Raw genomic sequence first — 22,107 nt, forward strand, 5'->3', positions numbered from 1 at the left:
GACTCTGAGGACACACTGAGGACACAATGATGACTCTGAGGACACTCAAGACACTGAAGACACACTGAGGACACTGAGACGCTGAGGACACTCAAGACACACTGAGGATACTAAAGACTCTGAGGACACACTGAGGACACAATGAGGACACACTGAGGACAAACTAAAGACACGGAGGACACACTGAGGACACACTGAAGACACACTGATGACACACTGATGACACACTGAGGACACACTGAAGACACACTGAGGACACACTGAAGACACTCTGAGGACACAATGATGACACACTGAGGACACAATGATGACACACTGAGGACACACTGAAGACACACTGATGACACACTGAGAACCCTGGGGACACAAGGAGGACACACTGAGGACACACTGAGATGCTGAGGACACACCGAGGACACTCAAGACACACTGAGGATACGAAAGACTCTGAGGACACACTGAGGACACTCAAGACACTGAGGACACACTGAGGACACTGAAGACACACTGAAGACACTGAGGACACTGAAGACACTGAGGACACACTGATGACACACTGAGGACAAACTAAAGACACTGAGGACACACTGAAGACACACTGAGGACACACTGATGACACACTGAGGACAAACTAAAGACACTGAGGACACTGAGGACACACTGAGGACACTGAAGACACTGAGGACACACTGAAGACACACTGATGACCCTGGGGACACAAGGAGGACACACTGAGGATACTAAAGACTCTGAGGACACACTGAGGACACTGAGGACACACTGAGGATACTAAAGACTCTGAGGACACACTGAGGACACTGAGGACACACTGAGGACACTGAAGACACTGAGGACACACTGAAGACACTGAGGACACTGAAGACACTGAGGACACTGAGACGCTGAGGACACACTGAGGACATGTGATGTCAGTTAATGAAATCAATAACGAAGCAGGAGCTGATCAGATCGGTCAACCCTCGTTGACTGTTAGAGCTCGTCAGGGTTTGACACATGGTACGTGATGGACAGATGACCTGACGTGTCTCACCTGGTGGACGGATGGCCTGATGTGTCTCACCTGGTGGACGGAGGACCTGGTGGACGGATGACCTGATGTGTCTCACCTGGTGGACGGAGGACCTGGTGGACGGATGACCTGATGTGTCTCACCTGGTGGACGGAGGACCTGGTGGACGGATGACCTGATGTGTCTCACCTGGTGGACGGAGGACCTGGTGGACGGATGACCTGACGTGTCTCACCTGGTGGACAGATGACCTGGCGTGTCTCACCTAGTGGATGGAGGACCTGCTGTGTCTCACCTGGTGGACGGAGGACCTGCTGTGTCTCACCTGGTGGACGTCTGTGAGATGGACGTCTGTGAAAGATTTTTTGGTTAATATTAAAGAGAATTAATCTGCTGTCAGTCACAGACTGAGGATGCCAACTGTCATGATGATGTCATGATGATGTCATGATGTCATGATGATGCTGTCATGATGATGTCATGATGATGTCATGATGATGCTGTCATGATGATGTCATGATGATGATGATGCTGTCATAATGATGTCATGATGATGATGATGACGTCATGTGTAGAGACTCATCTGTCTGTTTTTTAAACCTGATCTTAGTGTTATGATGTCTGTTGTATTAATAAGTTGGCAGGTTTTGTTTTGTTACTTATTAATTAAAAATATCTTCATTATGGTGATTTGAGGGAAAAGGTTTTGTATTTTTTTTTGTATTTTGTGCTTTTTTATATTGATCAACCCGTAACTGAAGCCTGACATCAGGTCAGGTTTAATCCTTATTGAGTCGTACGATAAGTGAAATCATTTTAATGACTTTATTTTAGAGCTTGTGAACATTAGAGTCTAAACTTATTTTTATTGGTATTTGACTCTGTGGCTTTTAAAGTGACGATTGTTTTGATTCACAGCTGAATAAAATTAGTTTGTTGACATGACGACAATAAAAGACAATAATCCTCCTGTTGGATTCTTCTGTTCTCTGACAGAACACGACCTGGAGACACCGACAGTCCTCAGAGACATTTTAGATTTAATATCCTGTAATATACAAAGTCTTCATAACCTGCAAATATCAGAAACAATGTTTTTTTAATTATCATTATTTATTTATTCAGATCTGTGAATCTGAATCTGATCAGATCACACGTGCAATAATCTGAGCAGCTGTAACTTAAACATAAAAATTGTACAAGTTGAACAATTCATATATAATATAATAATATATATATATATATATATATATATATATATATATATATATATATATATATATATATAAATAAAAACATACACACAGTGTGTTAAAAATAAAAAGGGTTTTACACTCGTTTACATACGTTTAATATATGTAACAGAAGATATGTGAAAGAAAATGATCCAAAGCTTTTTATAAAAACTGTAACTTTATATTTTCTGGACAAAACAAAGTGAACGAAATCAAACAATTTATATGTTTACATTTTTTAAACGATTTCCAAAAGTTCAAAAAGGTTTTACTTTAAAAATCCACGTTCTTGTTTAGAACTGAATAAAACAGCTAGCTGTCCGCTCACCAAAGTCATGTTTGAGCTACTGTTGCGCTAGCTGTTTGCCTGGTTAGCTGACTAGCTCAGCCCTGCTAATGCTACGTTTGCTTTATGTTTATGTTATTAGCTTATTATATTAGCTTCACTGCTAAATATATTCTACGAAGCCCCAGACATAACATGGTCAAAAAAATTTAAATGGTGGCCACAATATAGTTATAACGTGCGCACGAAATACTAATTAATAATATTAATATCATTCCTGGACAGCTGAGTAAGCAAATCGAGCGCACCTTCTCTAAGGTCTAAGGTAGAGGCAGCAGAGGGGCTACCTGTAACAAAGCCTACCTGTACCTACCTGTAACAGAGCCTACCTGTACCTACCTGTAACAGAGCCTACCTGTACCTACCTGTAACAAAGCCTACCTGTAACAAAGCCTACCTGTACCTACCTGTAACAGAGCCTACCTGTACCTACCTGTAACAAAGCCTACCTGTACCTACCTGTAACAAAGCCTACCTGTACCTACCTGTAACAGAGCCTACCTGTACCTACCTGTAACAAAGCCTACCTGTACCTACCTGTAACAGAGCCTACCTGTACCTACCTGTAACAGAGCCTACCTGTAACAGAGCCTACCTGTACCTACCTGTAACAAAGTGTCAGACACAGGCCTGATTCAGTAACCACCTGAGTGATAACACGACTGAACAGAGTAAGAAAAGACTCCGCTTCAGGACATCACGTAGGCTATTGCAGTTTCTAGAGAAGGTGCGCTCGATTTGCTTACCCAGCTGTCCAGGAACGATATTAATATTATTAATTAGTATTTCGTGTGCACGTTATAGCTATATTGTGGCCACAATTTAATTTGTTTTGACCATGTCATGTCTGGGGCTCCGTCACATTCTCCACTCTGTAAAGAACTTCTGTCAGTGTTATTTTCTCGAGCTTCAGCTTCTAATGTTACAGGTTTTAGGCGTATAGCTGCATTAGCTGAGTCGCTGCTCTGCTCCTGAAAGCTAACCAGCGACCTGCTACAGCAGTGAACAGACAGAAGAGGAAACTACTGACGAACTGACTCACAATTCATAATGAGTCTGGAAACAACAGCTTTAAGGTACATTGCATTTATTCAAGGATCAAGATGAGTACTTTGTATATAAATAAAAAAAATAATGAACATAGAAAATAGAATAAATGTCCAGAGGAGAGTCAGACTGGTCTCAGATCATAATGTCTTTAACTGATGTTTACCTCTGTTGTTTAAATCAACCTGCTCGTCTGTTCATGGCCTCTCTTCTTCTGTGGTGTCCTGACCTCACAGCCTCTGTGATGAACAGTTCCTCCACCAGGGGGCGCTGTTTCTCTCCTGGACTGAACTCAGTCAAGTCACGCAGAAGAAGACAGCGTCTCACAGGAAGTATTTTACCTCACGTTCACAACATAAAACATTAGTTAGAAATCAGATTGCCACTCAAATAATTACTCATTTGTTTTAATGATTGCCAAGGGACCATGATTCATTCATATTCCTATTAATTAAAACTATCAATTTCTATATTTTAAAAGCAACAATCCGGAGAAATCCACAAGTTTCCTGAAAATGAGGAGGGAAAGAGCCTCAGCCTCATCAGGCTCAGTCACAGAGCCTCAGCCTCATCAGGCTCAGTCACACACAGAGCCTCAGCCTCATCAGGCTCAGTCACACACAGAGCCTCAACCTCATCAGGCTCAGTCACACACAGAGCCTCAGCCTCATCAGGCTCAGTCACAGAGCCTCAGCCTCATCGGGCTCAGTCACAGAGCCTCAGCCTCATCAGGCTCAGTCACAGAGCCTCAACCTCATCAGGCTCAGTCACACACAGAGCCTCAGCCTCATCAGGCTCAGTCACAGAGCCTCAGCCTCATCGGGCTCAGTCACAGAGCCTCAACCTCATCAGGCTCAGTCACACACAGAGCCTCAGCCTCATCAGGCTCAGTCACAGAGCCTCAGCCTCATCAGGCTCAGTCACACACAGAGCCTCAACCTCATCAGGCTCAGTCACACACAGAGCCTCAGCCTCATCAGGCTCAGTCACAGAGCCTCAGCCTCATCAGGCTCAGTCACACACAGAGCCTCAGCCTCATCAGGCTCAGTCACACACAGAGCCTCAACCTCATCAGGCTTAGTCACAGAGCCTCAGCCTCATCAGGCTCAGTCACACACAGAGCCTCAGCCTCATCAGGCTCAGTCACACACAGAGCCTCAGCCTCATCAGGCTCAGTCACAGAGCCTCAACCTCATCAGGCTCAGTCACACACAGAGCCTCAGCCTCATCAGGCTCAGTCACACACAGAGCCTCAACCTCATCAGGCTTAGTCACAGAGCCTCAGCCTCATCAGGCTCAGTCACACACAGAGCCTCAGCCTCATCAGGCTCAGTCACACACAGAGCCTCAGCCTCATCAGGCTCAGTCACACACAGAGCCTCAACCTCATCAGGCTTAGTCACAGAGCCTCAGCCTCATCAGGCTCAGTCACACACAGAGCCTCAGCCTCATCAGGCTCAGTCACAGAGCCTCAGCCTCATCAGGCTCAGTCACACACAGAGCCTCAGCCTCATCAGGCTCAGTCACACACAGAGCCTCAACCTCATCAGGCTTAGTCACAGAGCCTCAGCCTCATCAGGCTCAGTCACACACAGAGCCTCAGCCTCATCAGGCTCAGTCACACACAGAGCCTCAGCCTCATCAGGCTCAGTCACAGAGCCTCAACCTCATCAGGCTCAGTCACACACAGAGCCTCAGCCTCATCAGGCTCAGTCACACACAGAGCCTCAACCTCATCAGGCTTAGTCACAGAGCCTCAGCCTCATCAGGCTCAGTCACACACAGAGCCTCAGCCTCATCAGGCTCAGTCACACACAGAGCCTCAGCCTCATCAGGCTCAGTCACACACAGAGCCTCAACCTCATCAGGCTTAGTCACAGAGCCTCAGCCTCATCAGGCTCAGTCACACACAGAGCCTCAGCCTCATCAGGCTCAGTCACAGAGCCTCAACCTCATCAGGCTCAGTCACACACAGAGCCTCAGCCTCATCAGACTCAGTCACACACAGAGCCTCAACCTCATCAGGCTCAGTCACAGAGCCTCAACCTCATCAGGCTCAGTCACAGAGCCTCAGCTTCATCAGGCTCAGTCACACACAGAGCCTCAGCCTCATCAGGCTCAGTCACAGAGCCTCAACCTCATCAGGCTCAGTCACACACAGAGCCTCAGCCTAATCAGGCTCAGTCACAGAGCCTCAGCCTCATCAGGCTCAGTCACTGAGCCTCAGCCTCATCAGGCTCAGTCACACACAGAGCCTCAGCCTCATCAGGCTCAGTCACACACAGAGGCTCAGCCTCATCAGGCTCAGTCACACACAGAGCCTCAGCCTCATCAGGCTCAGTCACACACAGAGCCTCAACCTCATCAGGCTCAGTCACACACAGAGCCTCAGCCTCATCAGGCTCAGTCACACACAGAGCCTCAGCCTCATCAGGCTCAGTCACAGAGCCTCAGCCTCATCAGGCTCAGTCACACACAGTGACAGTGACACACTGACAACAACTCAATGTACCGACTCCAACACACACACACACACACACACACACACACACACACACACACACACACACACACACAGTGAGGCTGGAACTGTTGTGAAGGACAGCAACATTATAAACTGTGGTTTATTTTGAAAGCGTGACCGGAAGCAGCCTCGGCTCGTGGCGTGTGTGTGTGTGTGTGTGTGTGTGCGCGCGCGCCGAGCGGAGGCTGACTCACGGCCGACAGGCAGCGCAGAGCGACGCCGCAGCCGGAGCCTCGTCAGCGGGCTGCATTGTTCACTGCAGCCGTAAACAGGCGGACACAGCGGGCCTGAATGTGCGGACCGGCGGCCGGAGCCTCTTCATCTGCCCGCGGCACCGACACGGAGTCGACAGTTGAAGGCATCGATGTAATTTTTGGCAGGAAAGTGAACCGCTTTAAAATGGCAACCGCCGCCCGCTCCCGGCGACCATAGACGGACCGCAGGTAAGGCTGTCCACCTGGACCCAGCGGCGGTGCTGTCCACCTGGACCCAGCGGCGGTGCTGGGCGGGTTCTGCTTCATGTTCTGACAAGTTACAGTCCGTCCACTCGCTGCATGAGACTGCCGTTCTTTGAGGAGAAGGTCAAACCAAACTCCATTCACACATCTGCTGATCAGAACCATCCCGCGGTGTCGGTGGATGTAGACTCCTGTTCCAACATGGCGGGTGACTTTTTGGAATAAGTTGTAGATTACAGTTAAATTCGGCGCACATGTAATCCGCCTAAATGCTGCTCGGTGCCGCAGATCTTAGTTAACCTTTCAGAAGTGGTCCGGGCGGCTCGCCACCGCCCTGCATGCGGGCTGTGGGAGGAAAACCCCGGCAGGAACACAGGCCGAGCTGATATCTGACGTTTAAAGCATTTTTAAACTTCCCACGAGCTGATGTAAAGCACACGTCCGGATCCAAACACAGCAACGTTGCTTAAGTTGTGTACGTGCCGCGGCCGCTGTGAACGTTGGCCGGTGAATGAGGCTCCGTTAAAGTGCTGGATTTGTGAACGGAGTTTGGTTGGGGGCTGTGTTGGTTTGAACGCTGCAGCTGTCACAGATGTTTGGACCCATCGCTTCGTGGTTAATGACGTGTGCCACCTGTTTCTGAGTCTGCGCAGTGTCACCGAAACAACAAAGATCATAGCATCATAGGCTAAACAGCAAACAAGCTAACAATCATGACCTTTGACCGTCCACCAGAACTGTCTATGACGTCACATACACCTGTGTGAACACGTGGTTACTGGGCGTTTTCAGGTGTGATGGGACACTTTAGTTTAAATGTGTTTGTATGATAAAACATCGGTGTTATGACGTCACAACAGGGGGCGTGGCGATAAATACGTGAGAGGTCATTTCCATCAAATCAGGACAGACTGTTTATTATTAATATAAATATGACGGATGTGTGTGTGCAGAGTCTGCTCTCTACTAGCTGTTGTGTGTTGTGCTGCTGTGTGTTGTGCTGCTGTGTGTTGTGCTGCTGTGTGTTGTGTTGTGGTGTGTTGTGATTGTGTTGTTGTTGTGTTGTTTTGGTGTGTTGTTGCAGTTCGATCTGGACTGTACCATGCTCAGTTGTGAAGATGATCCATTGTATCTGTTAACTTGTAAATGTGAGCGGTTCTGATCCAGACAGACGTTAAGTTCTGCACAGTGTTGGAAACGGACGTTTCAGTTTTGGTGTGATATGAATAATGTCCTGCAGAAAACTGGAGCTGCTCGATGTTGAAGAGCTTTTTTGAAACCACTGCAGCAAGTTTGATCAGGTGATCAGGGAGGATTCTGATTGGTTGGCGGCAGCCCCCAACCTGATGCCACTGACAGACGACAAACAAGAACCCTGAAATCAGTCAGACATGTACGTTTCCTGTAGATTCATCAGAGACAGTTGTTGTTGTGTCAAACAGCACGTGTGTGACGTCATTGGCTGCTGGAGACACAGCTGATCTATAGGAGACACAGCTGATCTATAGAAGACACAGCTGATCTATAGGAGACAAGATACAGTGGATCTATAGGAGACACAGTTGATCTATAGAAGACACAGCTGATCTATAGGAGACAAGATACAGTGGATCTATAGGAGACACAGCTGATCTATAGGAGACACAGCTGATCTATAGGAGACACGGCTGATCTATAGGAGACATGGCTGATCTATAGGAGACACTGCTGATCTATAGGAGACACAGCTGATCTATAGGAGACACGCTGATCTATTGGAGACACGGCTGATCTATAGGAGACAAGATACAGTGGATCTATAGGAGACACAGCTGATCTATAGGAGACACAGCTGATCTATAGGAGACACAGCTGATCTATAGGAGACATGGCTGATCTATAGGAGACAAGATACAGTGGATCTATAGGAGACACAGCTGATCTATAGGAGACACAGCTGATCTATAGGAGACATGGCTGATCTATAGGAGACACAGCTGATCTATAGGAGACACAGCTGATCTATAGGAGACACAGCTGATCTATAGGAGACATGGCTGATCTATAGGAGACAAGATACAGTGGATCTATAGGAGACACAGTGGATCTATAGGAGACACAGCTGATCTATAGGAGACACAGCTGATCTATAGGAGACACTGCTGATCTATAGGAGACACTGCTGATCTATAGGAGACATGGCTGATCTATAGGAGACACGGCTGATCTATAGGAGACAAGATACAGTGGATCTATAGGAGACACAGCTGATCTATAGGAGACACAGCTGATCTATAGGAGACACAGCTGATCTATAGGAGACATGGCTGATCTATAGGAGACACTGCTGATCTATAGGAGACACAGCTGATCTATAGGAGACACGGCTGATCTATAGGAGACACAGCTGATCTATAGGAGACACAGCTGATCTATAGGAGACACGCTGATCTATTGGAGACACGGCTGATCTATAGGAGACACGGCTGATCTATAGGAGACACGGCTGATCTATAGGAGACATGGCTGATCTATAGGAGACATGGCTAATCCATAGGAGACACGGCTGATCTATAGGAGACAAGATACAGTGGATCTATAGGAGACACAGCTGATCTCTAGGAGACATGGCTGATCTATAGGAGACACAGCTGATCTATAGGAGACATGGCTGATCTATAGGAGACATGGCTAATCCATAGGAGACACGGCTGATCTATAGGAGACAAGATACAGCAGATCTATAGGAGACATGGCTGATCTATAGGAGACACGGCTGATCTATAGGAGACACAGCTGATCTATAGGAGACAAGATACAGCAGATCTACAGGAGACAGAGCGGACCTATAGGAGACACAGCTGATCTATAGGAGACAAGATACAGCGGATCTTTAGGAGACAGAGCGGATCTATAGGAGACACAGCTGATCTGTAGGAGACACGGCTGATCTATAGGAGATACAGCTGATCTATAGGAGACACAGCTGATCTATAGGAGACACAGCTGATCTATAGGAGATACAGCTGATCTATAGGAGACACGGCTGATCTATAGGAGACATGGCTGATCCATAGGAGACATGGCTGATCTATAGGAGACAAGATACAGCAGATCTATAGGAGACACGGCTGATCTATAGGAGACACTGCTGATCTATAGGAGACACGGCTGATCTATAGGAGACACGGCTGATCTATAGGAGACACAGCTGATCTATAGGAGACAAGATACAGCAGATCTATAGGAGACACAGCTGATCTATAGGAGATACAGCTGATCTATAGGAGACAAGATACAGCAGATCTATAGGAGACACAGCTGATCTATAGGAGACAAGATACAGCAGATCTATAGGAGACACAGCTGATCTATAGGAGACACGGCTGATCTATAGGAGACAAGATACAGCGGATCTTTAGGAGACACAGCTGATCTGTAGGAGACAAGATACAGCTGATCTATAGGAGACACAGCTGATCTATAGGAGATACAGCTGATCTATAGGAGAGAAGATACAGCTGATCTATAGGAGACACAGCTGATCTATAGGAGATACAGCGGATCTATAGGAGACACAGCTGATCTATAGGAGAGAAGATACAGCTGATCTATAGGAGATACAGCTGATCTATAGGAGACACAGCTGATCTATAGGAGATACAGCTGATCTATAGGAGACACAGCTGATCTATCTACTAGTGAACTAAGCTCACTAACCTGTCAGAGGGACAGGTGCATCATGGGTAGTGTAGGCCAGTAAAACAGCTGATTGATTACTGTCCACCACGAGTCTGACAGAGTCCAGGTGTGAGAACAGCTGGACGTGCTCATCTTCAGCAGCAGAACCACTCTGGATGTTTGTTACAGTCAATGATCAGAGTCATCAATAATCTGTGTGTGACATCACTTCCTGTTGGTCCCAGCTGGTCTAGACCAGTCAGACCAGTGCTCAGTGTGGAAGTGGGACACAGCTGGTCTGTGGTGATCTCAGGGTTTATCTCTCTCTGTGGGATTCACACACACACACACAGACACACAGACACACTCTGTCTCTCCCCCTCCCCCACCATCCTCTCCTCCCCTCCCCCCGTGTGATGACAACTCCCCCCTCAGTCCATCGTCCTCTCAGTCACATTCATGAGTCCATACAGGAGATCTGTTATTGATCTGTTATTGATCTGTTATTGTTGTTTTGATAATAAATGGTTACGTCTGCTGTTCCTTTCCTCACGTCACCACATGGACAACAAGAGCTGTGATTGGTCAGTTTGAATGACAGACAGTTTTTGAGCTCATGAGCTGACATGAGGGGGTGGATCTCTGTTAAGAGTTGCACATGCTCAGTACTGATCAGACAGACTAGAACAGATCAGAACAGGTAACTTTTAAAATATCTTTAACTTCTCAACCTCTTCAAAGTCAGCGTCGACTGAACGAAGGAAACATATTAACAAGCAGCCTTTACTCCAACACAACTACTCTGATGTAATGTAATCAAATATAATGTAATGTAACATAAAGTAATGGCAGCAGGGTTTCTCCTCTGTGACCTGATGAGGTCACAGCTGGTTCACCTCCTCATGATGTCACTTCCTCCTTATTGTGTTTCTGGGTTTCCTTCCTCCTGCACACTTGTCTGCAGGTTTGAGAGTCTCTGTGAGGGACAGACGACTCAGTTAAACTTACTGTCTCTGTCTGTCTGTCTCTGTCTGTCTGTCTGTGTCTCTGTCTGTGTCTGTCTGTCTCTGTCTGTCTCTGTCTGTCTGTCTGTGTCTCTGTCTCTCTGTCTGTCTCTGTCTGTGTCTGTCTGTCTCGTCTGTCTCTGTCTCTCTCATGTCTGTCTCTCTGTCTGTCTCTGTCTGTGTCTCTGTCTCTCTGTCTGTCTCTGTCTGTGTCTGTCTGTCTGTCTGTCTCTGTCTGTCTCTCTGTCTCTGTCTGTCTCTCTCTCATGTCTGTCCTCTCTGTCCTCAGCAGGTCCATGTGTCCTCACTGCAGCTGTTAGTTGAGCTCTTCCCTCTGTCTGGTCTGCTGTGGAGGCATCATGTCGGCGGCTCAGACCCAGAAGGAGAGCAGCGAGGCGGGCTGGGGCTGCCTGGAGGCTCTCGGTCTCAGTCAGAAGGAGCTGGTCCTGGCCGAGGCGCTGCAGATGGAGTACGACGCCCTCTCCAGACTCAAGCAGGACAAGAGCGGAACAGGGACCAGCCCCACGCCCGGCTCCAGAGCTCCCAGCCAGACCCGCTCCAAGACCCCGAATCCCAGTGTCGAACGCCCCCGACCCACGGCGAGCCAGCCCGTTGCTGCCCCCGCTGGAGGAGGCCTGCTGAGGGGCCTGTCAGGGTCCGACCCCTCCCTGAACCAGCCTGGAGGCTCTCAGTCTGTCCCCTCCCTCCCAGCCAGGGCGCTCCCTCCTCAAGGAGGCTTCATCAAAGAGTCCCTGTACATCCTGGACAGTCCTGAGCTCAGCAAGTTCAGGGACGGCTCAGGTTCTAGCCTCGGGGACTCACCTGGCTCCGGGTCAGGGTTTCTTTCTAAAGGCTTCCCCTCTCTTCCAGATGATATCCCCCCCGCCATCCCCCCAAGAAACCCCATCCCCCCATCGTCAGGGTCAGAGAACCCCTTCCTGCCCCCCCGAGGGTCCACGGTTCCCCGTGACGTGAACCTATTCACGCCCGACTCGGATCAGCCCAAAGTGAGCTCTGGGGAGCTGAACTATGACAACATCAACGACTCACTGTCTCGACTCAACGGGAGCCGGCCGGGGCCTCGAGGCCGGAGGGCCAACGGGGACCAATCAGGGAAGCCTGTGGCTCGCAGTAAGACCCTCCCCCCTCAAGTCCCACCCAGGACGTACATACCTGTTCCCAAGAGCAACAAAAACCAGCGGCGGGTGTCTGCAGACCCGGTAAGACCCTGGATTCATGTGGTCTCCTTAACGAGCAGGTTACCTGAGTGATGTCACATGATTACACGTCTTTTCCAACACATTTAATCCGTCTGAAGACTGCTGCTTGTTGTTGATGTGTGGTGAATATTATTTGAACTGATGAAGTGGAGCTGTTGGTGTAACAGGGTCAGACATTCTGCTCTGTACGGACAAAACAAGGATGAGATTAGACTCAGTTTTAGTTTTAATAGTTATGAGCAGCTCGAGGACGAACGTGACATTAAAAAGTGAACTTCATGATTACAGTGAAGTCAGGAAACTACAGAAGAAAACAGAGACACGTGAGCAGAGCTCTGTGAGGGCTGCAGGTGGACAGGTGACAACACTGACCAGGTGCTCTCAATATAATACACAGATCAACACTGTTTACTGAAACCTCACCTGCACAGGAAGCAATGTCACGGTCTTTTACCCCACATGTTAATGTAAATAATAAAATCATCTCTCTTCCTGTTAAAGTTCAGTCTCTAACAGAGAGAAAGTGGGTTTTATTTATGTTAATAATCAATCATAATGACGATCAGGTCGATCAGGTTGTCCCCTGGTGGAGCTCTCCTCTGATTGGTCGACTCTGTGTGTGATTGACAGGTGTCTCTGGTGTCCAGGATGAATGGATTTGGATATGAACTCTTCCAGGTGTCTGAGGAGAGAGACGAGGAGGTGGCAGCTTTCTGTCACATGCTGGACGTGTGAGTAACACACACACACACACACACACACACACACACACACACACACACACACACACACACACACACACACAGGATAATCTCTCAATGTATGTCCACTTTTTTGACTCTTATGTACTGAAGGTATCTTGATAAATAACAGCTACTTTGCTCAGATGAGGCTTGAAAATTGTTTCTATTTTTTCTTTTCTACGTCATCGACGGTAGAATGTTGTTTCTGTTTTGTGACATATGTTCTTATTGTAAGTCGCCTTGGACAAAAGCATCTGCTAAATGCCCTTAATGTAAATGTAAATGTGGGTATCTGACAGCGTCACTGAGAGGATCCTGCACAGATGAAGTTTGTTGTTAAAGAGTCAGATCCTGTTCGTTCACCCAGAGACAGCAGTAACATCACTCTGTTGGAGCCACCAGACTCCATTGACAACATTGTCTCTGGAATGCCATTTATCCAGTTGAAGAGTTAAGAGGCCAATGGAAGAATGGGCATGATCCCTGCAGCAGTGATAGAGGAGAAATGAGAAATGAATGGTCTCCAGATCAACAGGAATTTCTCTTCTTTGCCATCCCTCAAATACCTCATCTTTTCAAGATGGATGCAGCTCATCAAGTCATGCACCCAGCTAATATGGGTAGGTGGATGATTGGACTTCCAATCTAACAGAATTAGACGTCTAGCTATCAGAGTAGAGAAGACAAGGGCACCTGTATGAAGCTTTGAAAGTTTTGCGTTCTTTGGGGAAAGGCCAAAGAGAGCAACAAGCGGGCAGGGACTGATTACTGAGCCCAATGCTAGTGACAGAAAGTTAAAGATAGTTTTCCAGAAAGTAGGCAGTCTTGGACAGTGCCAGAACATATGTAATAGTGAGGCTGGTGCCTGCCTACATCTATCACATATAGGATCTATATCTGGCTTAATCCGAGCTAGTCTGACTTTGGTCCAATATATGTGATATACAAATTTAAACTGAATGAGACTGTGGCGGGCACAAATGGAAGAGGAATGGATTCTACCTAAAATTTCTTCCCACTCCTCGTCCCTAAACCTGTAGTCCAGGTCGTCCTCCCAGTTCTGTCTAGTGGTGACCGTGGATGAGGGTGAGAGTCTTGCAATACAGTTATAAATTGCAGATACGGCCCCCTTGTTGACGTTAGTTTCCAAAATAGTGTCAAGAGGCGTTTGAGGAAGGAGTCTTGGAAAGTGAGAAGATGTTTTCCTGACAAAATCTCGGATCTGAAAATATCTAAATAGATGGGTTTTAGCGAAGTTAACCCTCAAAGACAACTGGGAAAAAGAGGCAAAGGTTCCGTCTATGTACAGGTCGTTAAATGTTCTAATTCCCTTATCAAACCATAACTTTAAAAACATTGTCATTAATAGGGCTGTAGCGATACACTAATCTCACGATACGATACGATACACGATATTCAGCTCACGATATGATATATATCACGATATTCAGCCAACGATACGATTCGATACACTTACATCGTTTTCTGAAAGATTTTAAAGGGACAGTGTGATTTTGGTGACATTTTGTGAGTGTTCCATTGACTTGGATTGAATTAATTGAACTTAAAACTGAAAGCATCAATTACACAATATATGGCTCTGACTGGACAGAGAGTCTACAGCTTGCAAATGCTGGACAAAATGAATCAAAGATGTGGTGAGAAAATTAGTTTCATTTATTGAAACAGTGCAAACTGTAGCTTACTAGCCTTTTGAAAAGTAAATAAAGTGCAGTATTACAATGAACAATGGAGAGTTAAAAAGTGCAGCAAGTGGCCTGTTCTGAACAGATTCTTTGACAGCTTTATTAGCTTGACACTGTACATATGAGGTAGCCAGTCTAGCCACCAGGTAAGTAAACATAGTATCATGGCTTCTCCAAAACAGCCAATAATTCAAGTCACTAAGAACAACATTTAAACATTTAGCTTAAAATGTACCCGTCTTAGCCGAGTAGTTTGAGGCCTGTAGGCCTACAAGTATGTGAGGTAGCCAGTCTAGCCACCAGGAAAGTAAAAATAAACCATGGCAGCCAATAATTCAAGTCCATAGGAGCAACATTTAAGGGCAACTTAAAATTGTACCCGTCTTAGCAGAGTAGCTTAAGGCCTGTAGGCCCTGACCTACAATTGAACACTAAACAGAAAGTCTCCTCTCCACATAACTGCAGACCAGGTGATCTACATTCTCTTCAGATTTTTGTTCAGGAATAGAATCTGATCGACGTGCTCTGGGAGAAGTGCACTTCTCTGAGCAGCGATGATATCTCCGGCGGTGGAGAAGACCCTCTCCGAGGAGACACTAGTGCCAGGGAAGCAGAGGTACCTCTTAGCAAGGTGTGACGAGTGGATACTCATACTGGTGCTCCTTCCACCAGACCAGTGGATCTTCTTTCACTTCCAGGAGATCTGCCTCCTTGTAGTGGGTCATCTGCTCTTTGGCCTCGTCCTCTTGGGTATTTGTCTTGGGTCGTGCTGCACCACCACAATATCGTTCACCAAGAAGGGAAGCCAGACGGCCTTGGATTCCTGGGTGGAGGATGCTGACCTTCAAATAAATAAACAATAAAAACAAAAACACATTATTTATAGTTAAGCACATTCCATAATTCCTACACAGGTTCAGACAACACTGTGCGCTTCACTGGATAACAATGGGTGATACTGACCTTGACTGCTCTCTCCTTCCTTGAATCGCTCTCCATCGTCTACAGCTTCTTCTTTGGATGCCATCCCCTCGTCATCAGCGCTTGCATTTACTGACCTCTCTTCATCCACACTCCAAAGTGACAACTAAATTAAATAGGTCAACATGAAATTGAGAGCACCTGGTGAGATTCATGAGCTTTTACTGTAATAAATCTTTTAATTACTATATTTAATATCTATGCCTTTAAACTAGGGCTGGGACTTTATCGCGTTAATTACTATTAATTAATTACAGAAAAAATAACGCGACAAAAAAAAAAACGCATTTAATCGCAATTTATTTTTGCACTCCAAACAGCACGGAACGTTGCTCATTGCACGAGTTCCCGGCAAACCCACAATACTGATGCACAGGACACAACACGAGAAATAGAAACCGATGAGAAGTCGTTGCTGGGTTTGGTGGACGGCAATTTTAGTTTTAAAAAACTAAATTGTGCAAGAAAGAATTTGCCTTTCACCGGAGCACTTTCAGCCTCCGCCACCACCTCAATGCCAAACATGTTGCAGCTAGCACAGACAACGCTCCTAGTTCGAGCAGGCAGTGTCGCCAATCCACACTCGACAAGATGACAGGGTTCAGAGCCAAAATGAGTAAGTCCGCGAATGACAAATTAACAAACGCACTGGTTTGTGCCTTGTGAACAATGCAATCATAATATTCTTCAGTCATATTGCACTTTATGTTAACACTCAGTGATGAAAAAAAAACACGATTTTGTTGTTTAAGCTCATTTATGTGTCTATTCATTGATTCAGTCATATACCAAAATCCATTTAAATTGAAAAATGTTGGTTCACGTGTCAAATATTGATATGCGATTAACTGAGATTAATTAATTACAAAGCCTCTAATTAATTAGATTAATTTTTTTAATCGAGTCCCACCACTACTTTAAACCTGTTAACATTATAGTATTTATGCTTTTTAAACTATTTAATATTTATCCATTTTAAACTGTACACGCTGTAGGATTTGCCTTTTAAACTTTGAACAATGTATTATTTAGGCCTATGCTTACTCTCGCCAGGAGATGGCGGATAGGATACAAGGCCAAGGGTTAAACCTAGCAGTACCATCATTGCCTTACCTCTGATGGCTGCATGCTCAGTCTTGCAGCCTATGCAATCAGTCCATCATAAACTTCCTGTCTTTCGTTCTCAGTCAGGAAGGGAAGACTTTTGAATCTTGGATCCATCGCTGAACATGCATGAAGAGTTGCCTTGAGGTCGATGTACCTCTTCTGAAGATCCCCAGCCATGGCAGCCTTCATCTCTTTTATGACTGCAGATTCGCCTTCGATCAGTTTCAGTCCGTTGATCAGTGTGTCCTGGAGGGGTGCGACGACTGACAGTGTGGGGGTCTTCTCTTTGGACATGTACTGTGTAGCCTCCTTCATGGGCTTCAGCACGCTGACTACTTCTTCAGCTGTTGTCACGTCTGACTCGGTCAGTGTGCACAGATCCTTCTCGGTCTTCCTGACCTCACTCAAGAGCAGGGCTGCGCAGATGGCCAGTTGTTGCTCGAGGAATCTTTCCAACATGTCGTGCGCACTGTTCCACCTGTAGTTAAATAAAAGTAAGAAACTTTATTTATAGACCTATAGCGCCCTTCACAGCATGGATGCACAGAATGCTGCTTTACATTAATGACAAAATAAATTAGTAATAAAAACAAAATAAACTATTGAAAAGTAACACACACACATGAATCTGGTAACCACGTCCGTCATCAGCTTGTGCTCTGGTAGTCGCAGAAGCCTCTGTTTCTCTTTCAGCATGTGGTCGGCTGTGGTGCTTCGTCTGAAGAATTTCACAATGCGTGTCACTCTTCCCAACAGGCGTGCGACTGCTCTGATTTTGAGGGCACGTTGTGTAGCCAGATTTAGGGTGTGAGCGTAGCATTTGACATGAAGTGTGAACGCTGCCTCCTCAGCTGCGATTGTCATATTTGACGCATTGTCAGTGACAATTACTGGATCCTTTTCTGTGATTCCCCACTCAGTGAGGGCCTTTCTCAGATGTTCTGCCAGGTTGTGTCTGGTGTGGCTCTCGGGCATGTCCCTGGTTTGTAAGACATACCTAACAAGCTCCCATTCCTCGTTGATAAAGTGGGCCGTGATGGTGACATATGCTTCAGTTGTTCGCGAGGTCCACACGTCAGAGCAACTCTCTCTGCGCTGGCCACGGAGGCTTTGACGTGTGCCTTTGTCTGAGTGTACAGCCTGGGAAGGCAAACCTTGGTGAGGTGTTAGCGGGTTGGAATAGGATAGCGGGACTCCATCATGTTCACCATGCGCCTAAAGCCTGCACTTTCCACCACAGAATAAGGTCTCAAATCCTGACAAATAAAGTAGGCAATGGACTCTGTAATCTTCTCCGACCTTGGTGAAGTAGATGGGAACTTGTGGGAACAACTGCCATCGCTATCCAGCATGGTTTGTTTTGGGTCACGCCGCAGCTTCTTGGGTTCCTCAGTTAGCATTACCTTGTCCGGGTGGTGATGTTTTAGGTGGGCTCGTAGGTTGGTGGTATTTCCAGAGTATTTTATCTAAATCGTCGCTTTCCTTCATCTTTTTAAACCCGAAGTGCTCCCACACATCTGCTTTTAAGCATGAAGGTGCTGGATTTATATTCGCTGCCATTCTCTTGAATCTCTTCGCTCTGACTGCGTAAACAGGAAGAGGAAGACGTCGGCGTCTGTGTAAAGACAGTATCTAGACGGGTAACTTGCTAGAAATGCTCTACAGTGACACTAATGGCTGGCTGACCTAATCGCTCTTCGTGCAAAGCAAACGGGGGGGGGGAAATGGGCAGCGAGCAGAGTGCCAGGCGGAACACGGGGGATATGAATGGGACTTAATGTATCGATACTCGCAGCTGAAAAATCGATACTTTCTGGGGAAACAAAATATCGATATATATCGCAGGATCGAAAAAATTGCTCAGCTTTAGTCATTAAGTGATGGGGGAAATGCCGGGTTTCTATTGCAGGGGAAGGATAACTGAAGCTGATGACTGAAGCCCAAAATGGGATCTGAACTGCTTCCAAATGCGCAGGGACTGATTGACTATTGGATTATAGCTCGGACATCCAGGTGTCAAAGATAGTGGGGAGAAGAGTAATGCTGTCAGAGATGATGGTTTGCAGGATGTTTCCTCTATTTGTACCCATGAGGGAACCCAATCACTGAGGCCAAAGTGGCAGAGTGGCCAGTGGAGGGAGCTGTGGATGTTTGCAGCCCAGTAATATAACTGAAAATCTGGGAGGGCGAGCCGCCCAGAGATCTTTGGTAGCTGTAAAATAGACCTCTGTATCCTACTAGGACCTTTATTCCAAATAAAAGAAGAAATGGCTTGATTAAGTTTTTTAAAGAAGGCTTTTGGAATGAAAATCGGGACACACTGAAATAGGTAGAGAAATTTTGGCAGTATGTTCATCTTTACCGAGTTGATGTGTCCCGTTAAGGACAGAGGAAGAGAGGACCAGTGTGTGAAATCTGACTTAGCACGATCCAGCACTAGTGTAAAATTCTTATTGAATAAATTAGCATATCTCCATGTGACAGTGATTCCGAGGTATTTAAATTCATCGAGGGCTAGTTTAAAGGGTACAGATGAGGGTGGTAGGTCATTCACATCCGTATTGATGGGGAAACGTTCACTCTTATTGATATTGAGCTTGTAGCCAGAGATGCTGCCAAACCTCCTTATGCAGGTGAGAAGCCTTGGTAGTGAGACAGCGGGTTTCGATATAAAAAGTATGATATCATCGGCATAAAGAGAAATCTTCTGTTCGAGACCTCCCCTGTTAATACCAGAGATCATGTTGTCGGACCGAATAGCTATGGCAAAGGGCTCTATTGAAAGGGCCAAGAGAAGGGGGGACAGGGGGCAACCTTGTCTTGGTCCACGCTGCAGCTGGAAGTAAGGGGGCGAGATATCATTAGTGCGGACAGAGGCAACAGGGGAAGAATATAAAAGCTTAATCCAACTAATGAATATCTCCCCAAAACCAAACCGACGCAGAGTGTAAAATAAATAATTCCACTCGATGCGGTCAAACGCCTTTTCTGCATCGAGCAGAGCCAGAACCTCCTGGGATTGAGGATTAGAAGGGGAGTAAATAACATCCAGAACCCGCCTAATATTTAAAAAGATTTTCTATTCTTAATAAAGCCTGTCTGGTCACTATGGATGAGTTCAGGTAGAAGAGGCTCCAGCCGCTGCGCGAGGATTTTAGCAAGAATTTTTGCATCCACAGAGCAAAGACTAATAGGTCTGTAGTTACCACAGTTCAGGGGGTCTTTGTCTTTTTTTGAGATTAAAGAAATTGAGGCTTGGCGGACAGGGAGGGGCAAGAGTCTGGTTTTAAGAGCACTGTTAAACATATCAACCACAGGTCTTGCCAGGACATTGTGTGTGGCTTTAAAAAATTCAACAGTAAACCCGTCTGGGCCTGGGGCCTTTCCACTTTGCATAGACTGGATAGCGCAGGAGACTTCATCGCAGGAAAGGGGCTGGTCAAGCCGCTCCCTGCAATCAAGGCTAACGGTGGGGATTTCTATTTCATTAAAAAAGGAGTCAATTGACAATTTATCTGCATGCGAATTTGACTGATAAAGGGTGGAGTAGTAGTCTGAAAAGCAGTTGTTTATATCAAATGGATTAGTGAGGATGTCATCACTTGGGGAACGGATTTGAGGGATCAAATTTTGAGCCCTCTGCTGCCTTAACTGTAGGGCTAAGAGTTTACTGGGTTTATCCCCAAATTCAAAATAATTCTGCTGTGATTTATGAAGTAACTGGATCGCTTGGTTAGTAGATAGGAGATTAAACTCAGCAGACGCACCTTTACAAAATAGAGGGCGCCCAGCCGCCCACTCCCCACACGGAAACATGACATAATTGACTTGACGTGTAAATGAGCAATACAAAAGCCGGAGGAAATGAATGCAAACAAATTTAAGGCAACCGGTACGGGTCGGCACCGGGGGCGATCCGCCGAGATGACGAGATAAGCCCAGAGGTGGCTGCTACAGAGCCGGTTACTGTGGGCGACTGTCCGCTCGGTATTTTTATTTTTTGTTTTGCGGGCGCTCATGCCGCCCTGGGCGGCTGCACATACTGCCCATATGAGAAACCGCCCCTGCTCACCACAGAAGTCTTATCTTAACTTATAGTGGGGAGAGGAGATAAGTGACCGAGAAACATGGAAAGATAAAAACAGAAGAAACAATAATAATAAATGAATATGTACATACGCGACAACTGCGTGTACACGCCCCCATAAGATCCATACATCATTCAGAAAATGAAAATCAATTTGTGTATATATAATATGTATGTGTGTATGTGTGTGTATGTGTATGTATATATATATATATATATATATATATGTATATACATATACATATACATATATATATATATATATGTATATGTATATATATACATACATACATACATATTACATACATACGTACATACACACATATGTACACACACACACACACACACACACACACACACACACACACACACATAATAAACGGGAGAAGGAGAGAACAGTATTAACATGTTATTATTACTGCAGACGGTTGTTTGTCAGCAGGTTATGAGCCGCTCCTTGGACACAATGACTGTCATACATTTTCGTCCATCAGATGTGCGCGACAGGGCGGGTGGTCTGACCGGGAGTTAGAGGAGGTTGTATGGTACCTTTGAAGAAGGACGCAGCCGGGGTGGGCTCGTCAAACTCGTGCTTCTGTCTTGAAATCTGACCACCAGTTTGGACGGATGGTTTGGACATGTGGCGGAACCTGATGCCAGCGGTGTACATGTTATTTCTTTAACTTTCCCACGGCGTCAGGTGAGTTCAGCAGACAGATCTGGGAAAATCCGGATGGAGGAGTCCTGAAACTTCCTACGGCCCTGCTCACTCCGGGAGAGTTTGAGGATCTCCTCCTTCGTTTGGTAGTAGTGGAAAGTACTATCATTGCCTGGGAGGTTTATCAGGACCGGGTTACGGGTTGAGCGAGCGGTGGGCGCGTTCAATCACGGGAGCGCGGGACAGTTTCCCCTCTCCAAACACAGTGGTGAAAAAAGATGACATACAGTCTGTGGGTCTT

General features: G+C 46.2%; 2 protein-coding genes and 1 long non-coding RNA gene across 5 annotated transcripts in view; 2 read left to right on the forward strand and 1 right to left on the reverse strand.

Moving 5' to 3' along the window:
* The window catches only part of LOC140998108 (protein FAM107B-like), a 15,144-nt gene extending 13,144 nt beyond the window's left edge, over window positions 1-2,000 (forward strand). For both annotated transcript variants that reach the window (XR_012179416.1, XM_073468263.1), the window contains one exon: window positions 1-2,000. This exon is cut by the window's left edge. The gene's annotated coding sequence lies outside the window, so the exon portion shown is untranslated.
* Window positions 2,001-6,098: 4,098 nt separating this feature from the next.
* The window catches only part of pik3c2b (phosphatidylinositol-4-phosphate 3-kinase, catalytic subunit type 2 beta), a 44,512-nt gene continuing 28,503 nt past the window's right edge, over window positions 6,099-22,107 (forward strand). Inside the window, exons 1-3 of one of the 2 annotated variants that reach the window (XM_073469110.1) lie at window positions 6,099-6,625; window positions 11,594-12,524; window positions 13,155-13,255. In XM_073469110.1, the coding sequence (XP_073325211.1) occupies window positions 11,664-12,524; window positions 13,155-13,255 (962 nt within the window). In that variant the 5' untranslated portion in view covers window positions 6,099-6,625; window positions 11,594-11,663. Of the gene's footprint in view, window positions 6,626-8,641; window positions 12,525-13,154; window positions 13,256-22,107 lie in introns of those variants that run through there. The other variant, XM_073469109.1, reaches the window with a different exon arrangement.
* LOC140998815 (uncharacterized) lies at window positions 14,927-17,497 on the reverse strand. The gene is made up of 3 exons (XR_012179459.1): window positions 17,068-17,497; window positions 15,937-16,060; window positions 14,927-15,815 (listed from the first exon to the last, which is right to left on the reverse strand). It is a non-coding gene; the product is annotated as an uncharacterized lncRNA (long non-coding RNA).

This window comes from Pagrus major, chromosome 6 (genome assembly GCF_040436345.1).
Source record: "Pagrus major chromosome 6, Pma_NU_1.0".
Classification (NCBI taxonomy): Eukaryota; Metazoa; Chordata; class Actinopteri; order Spariformes; family Sparidae; genus Pagrus; species Pagrus major.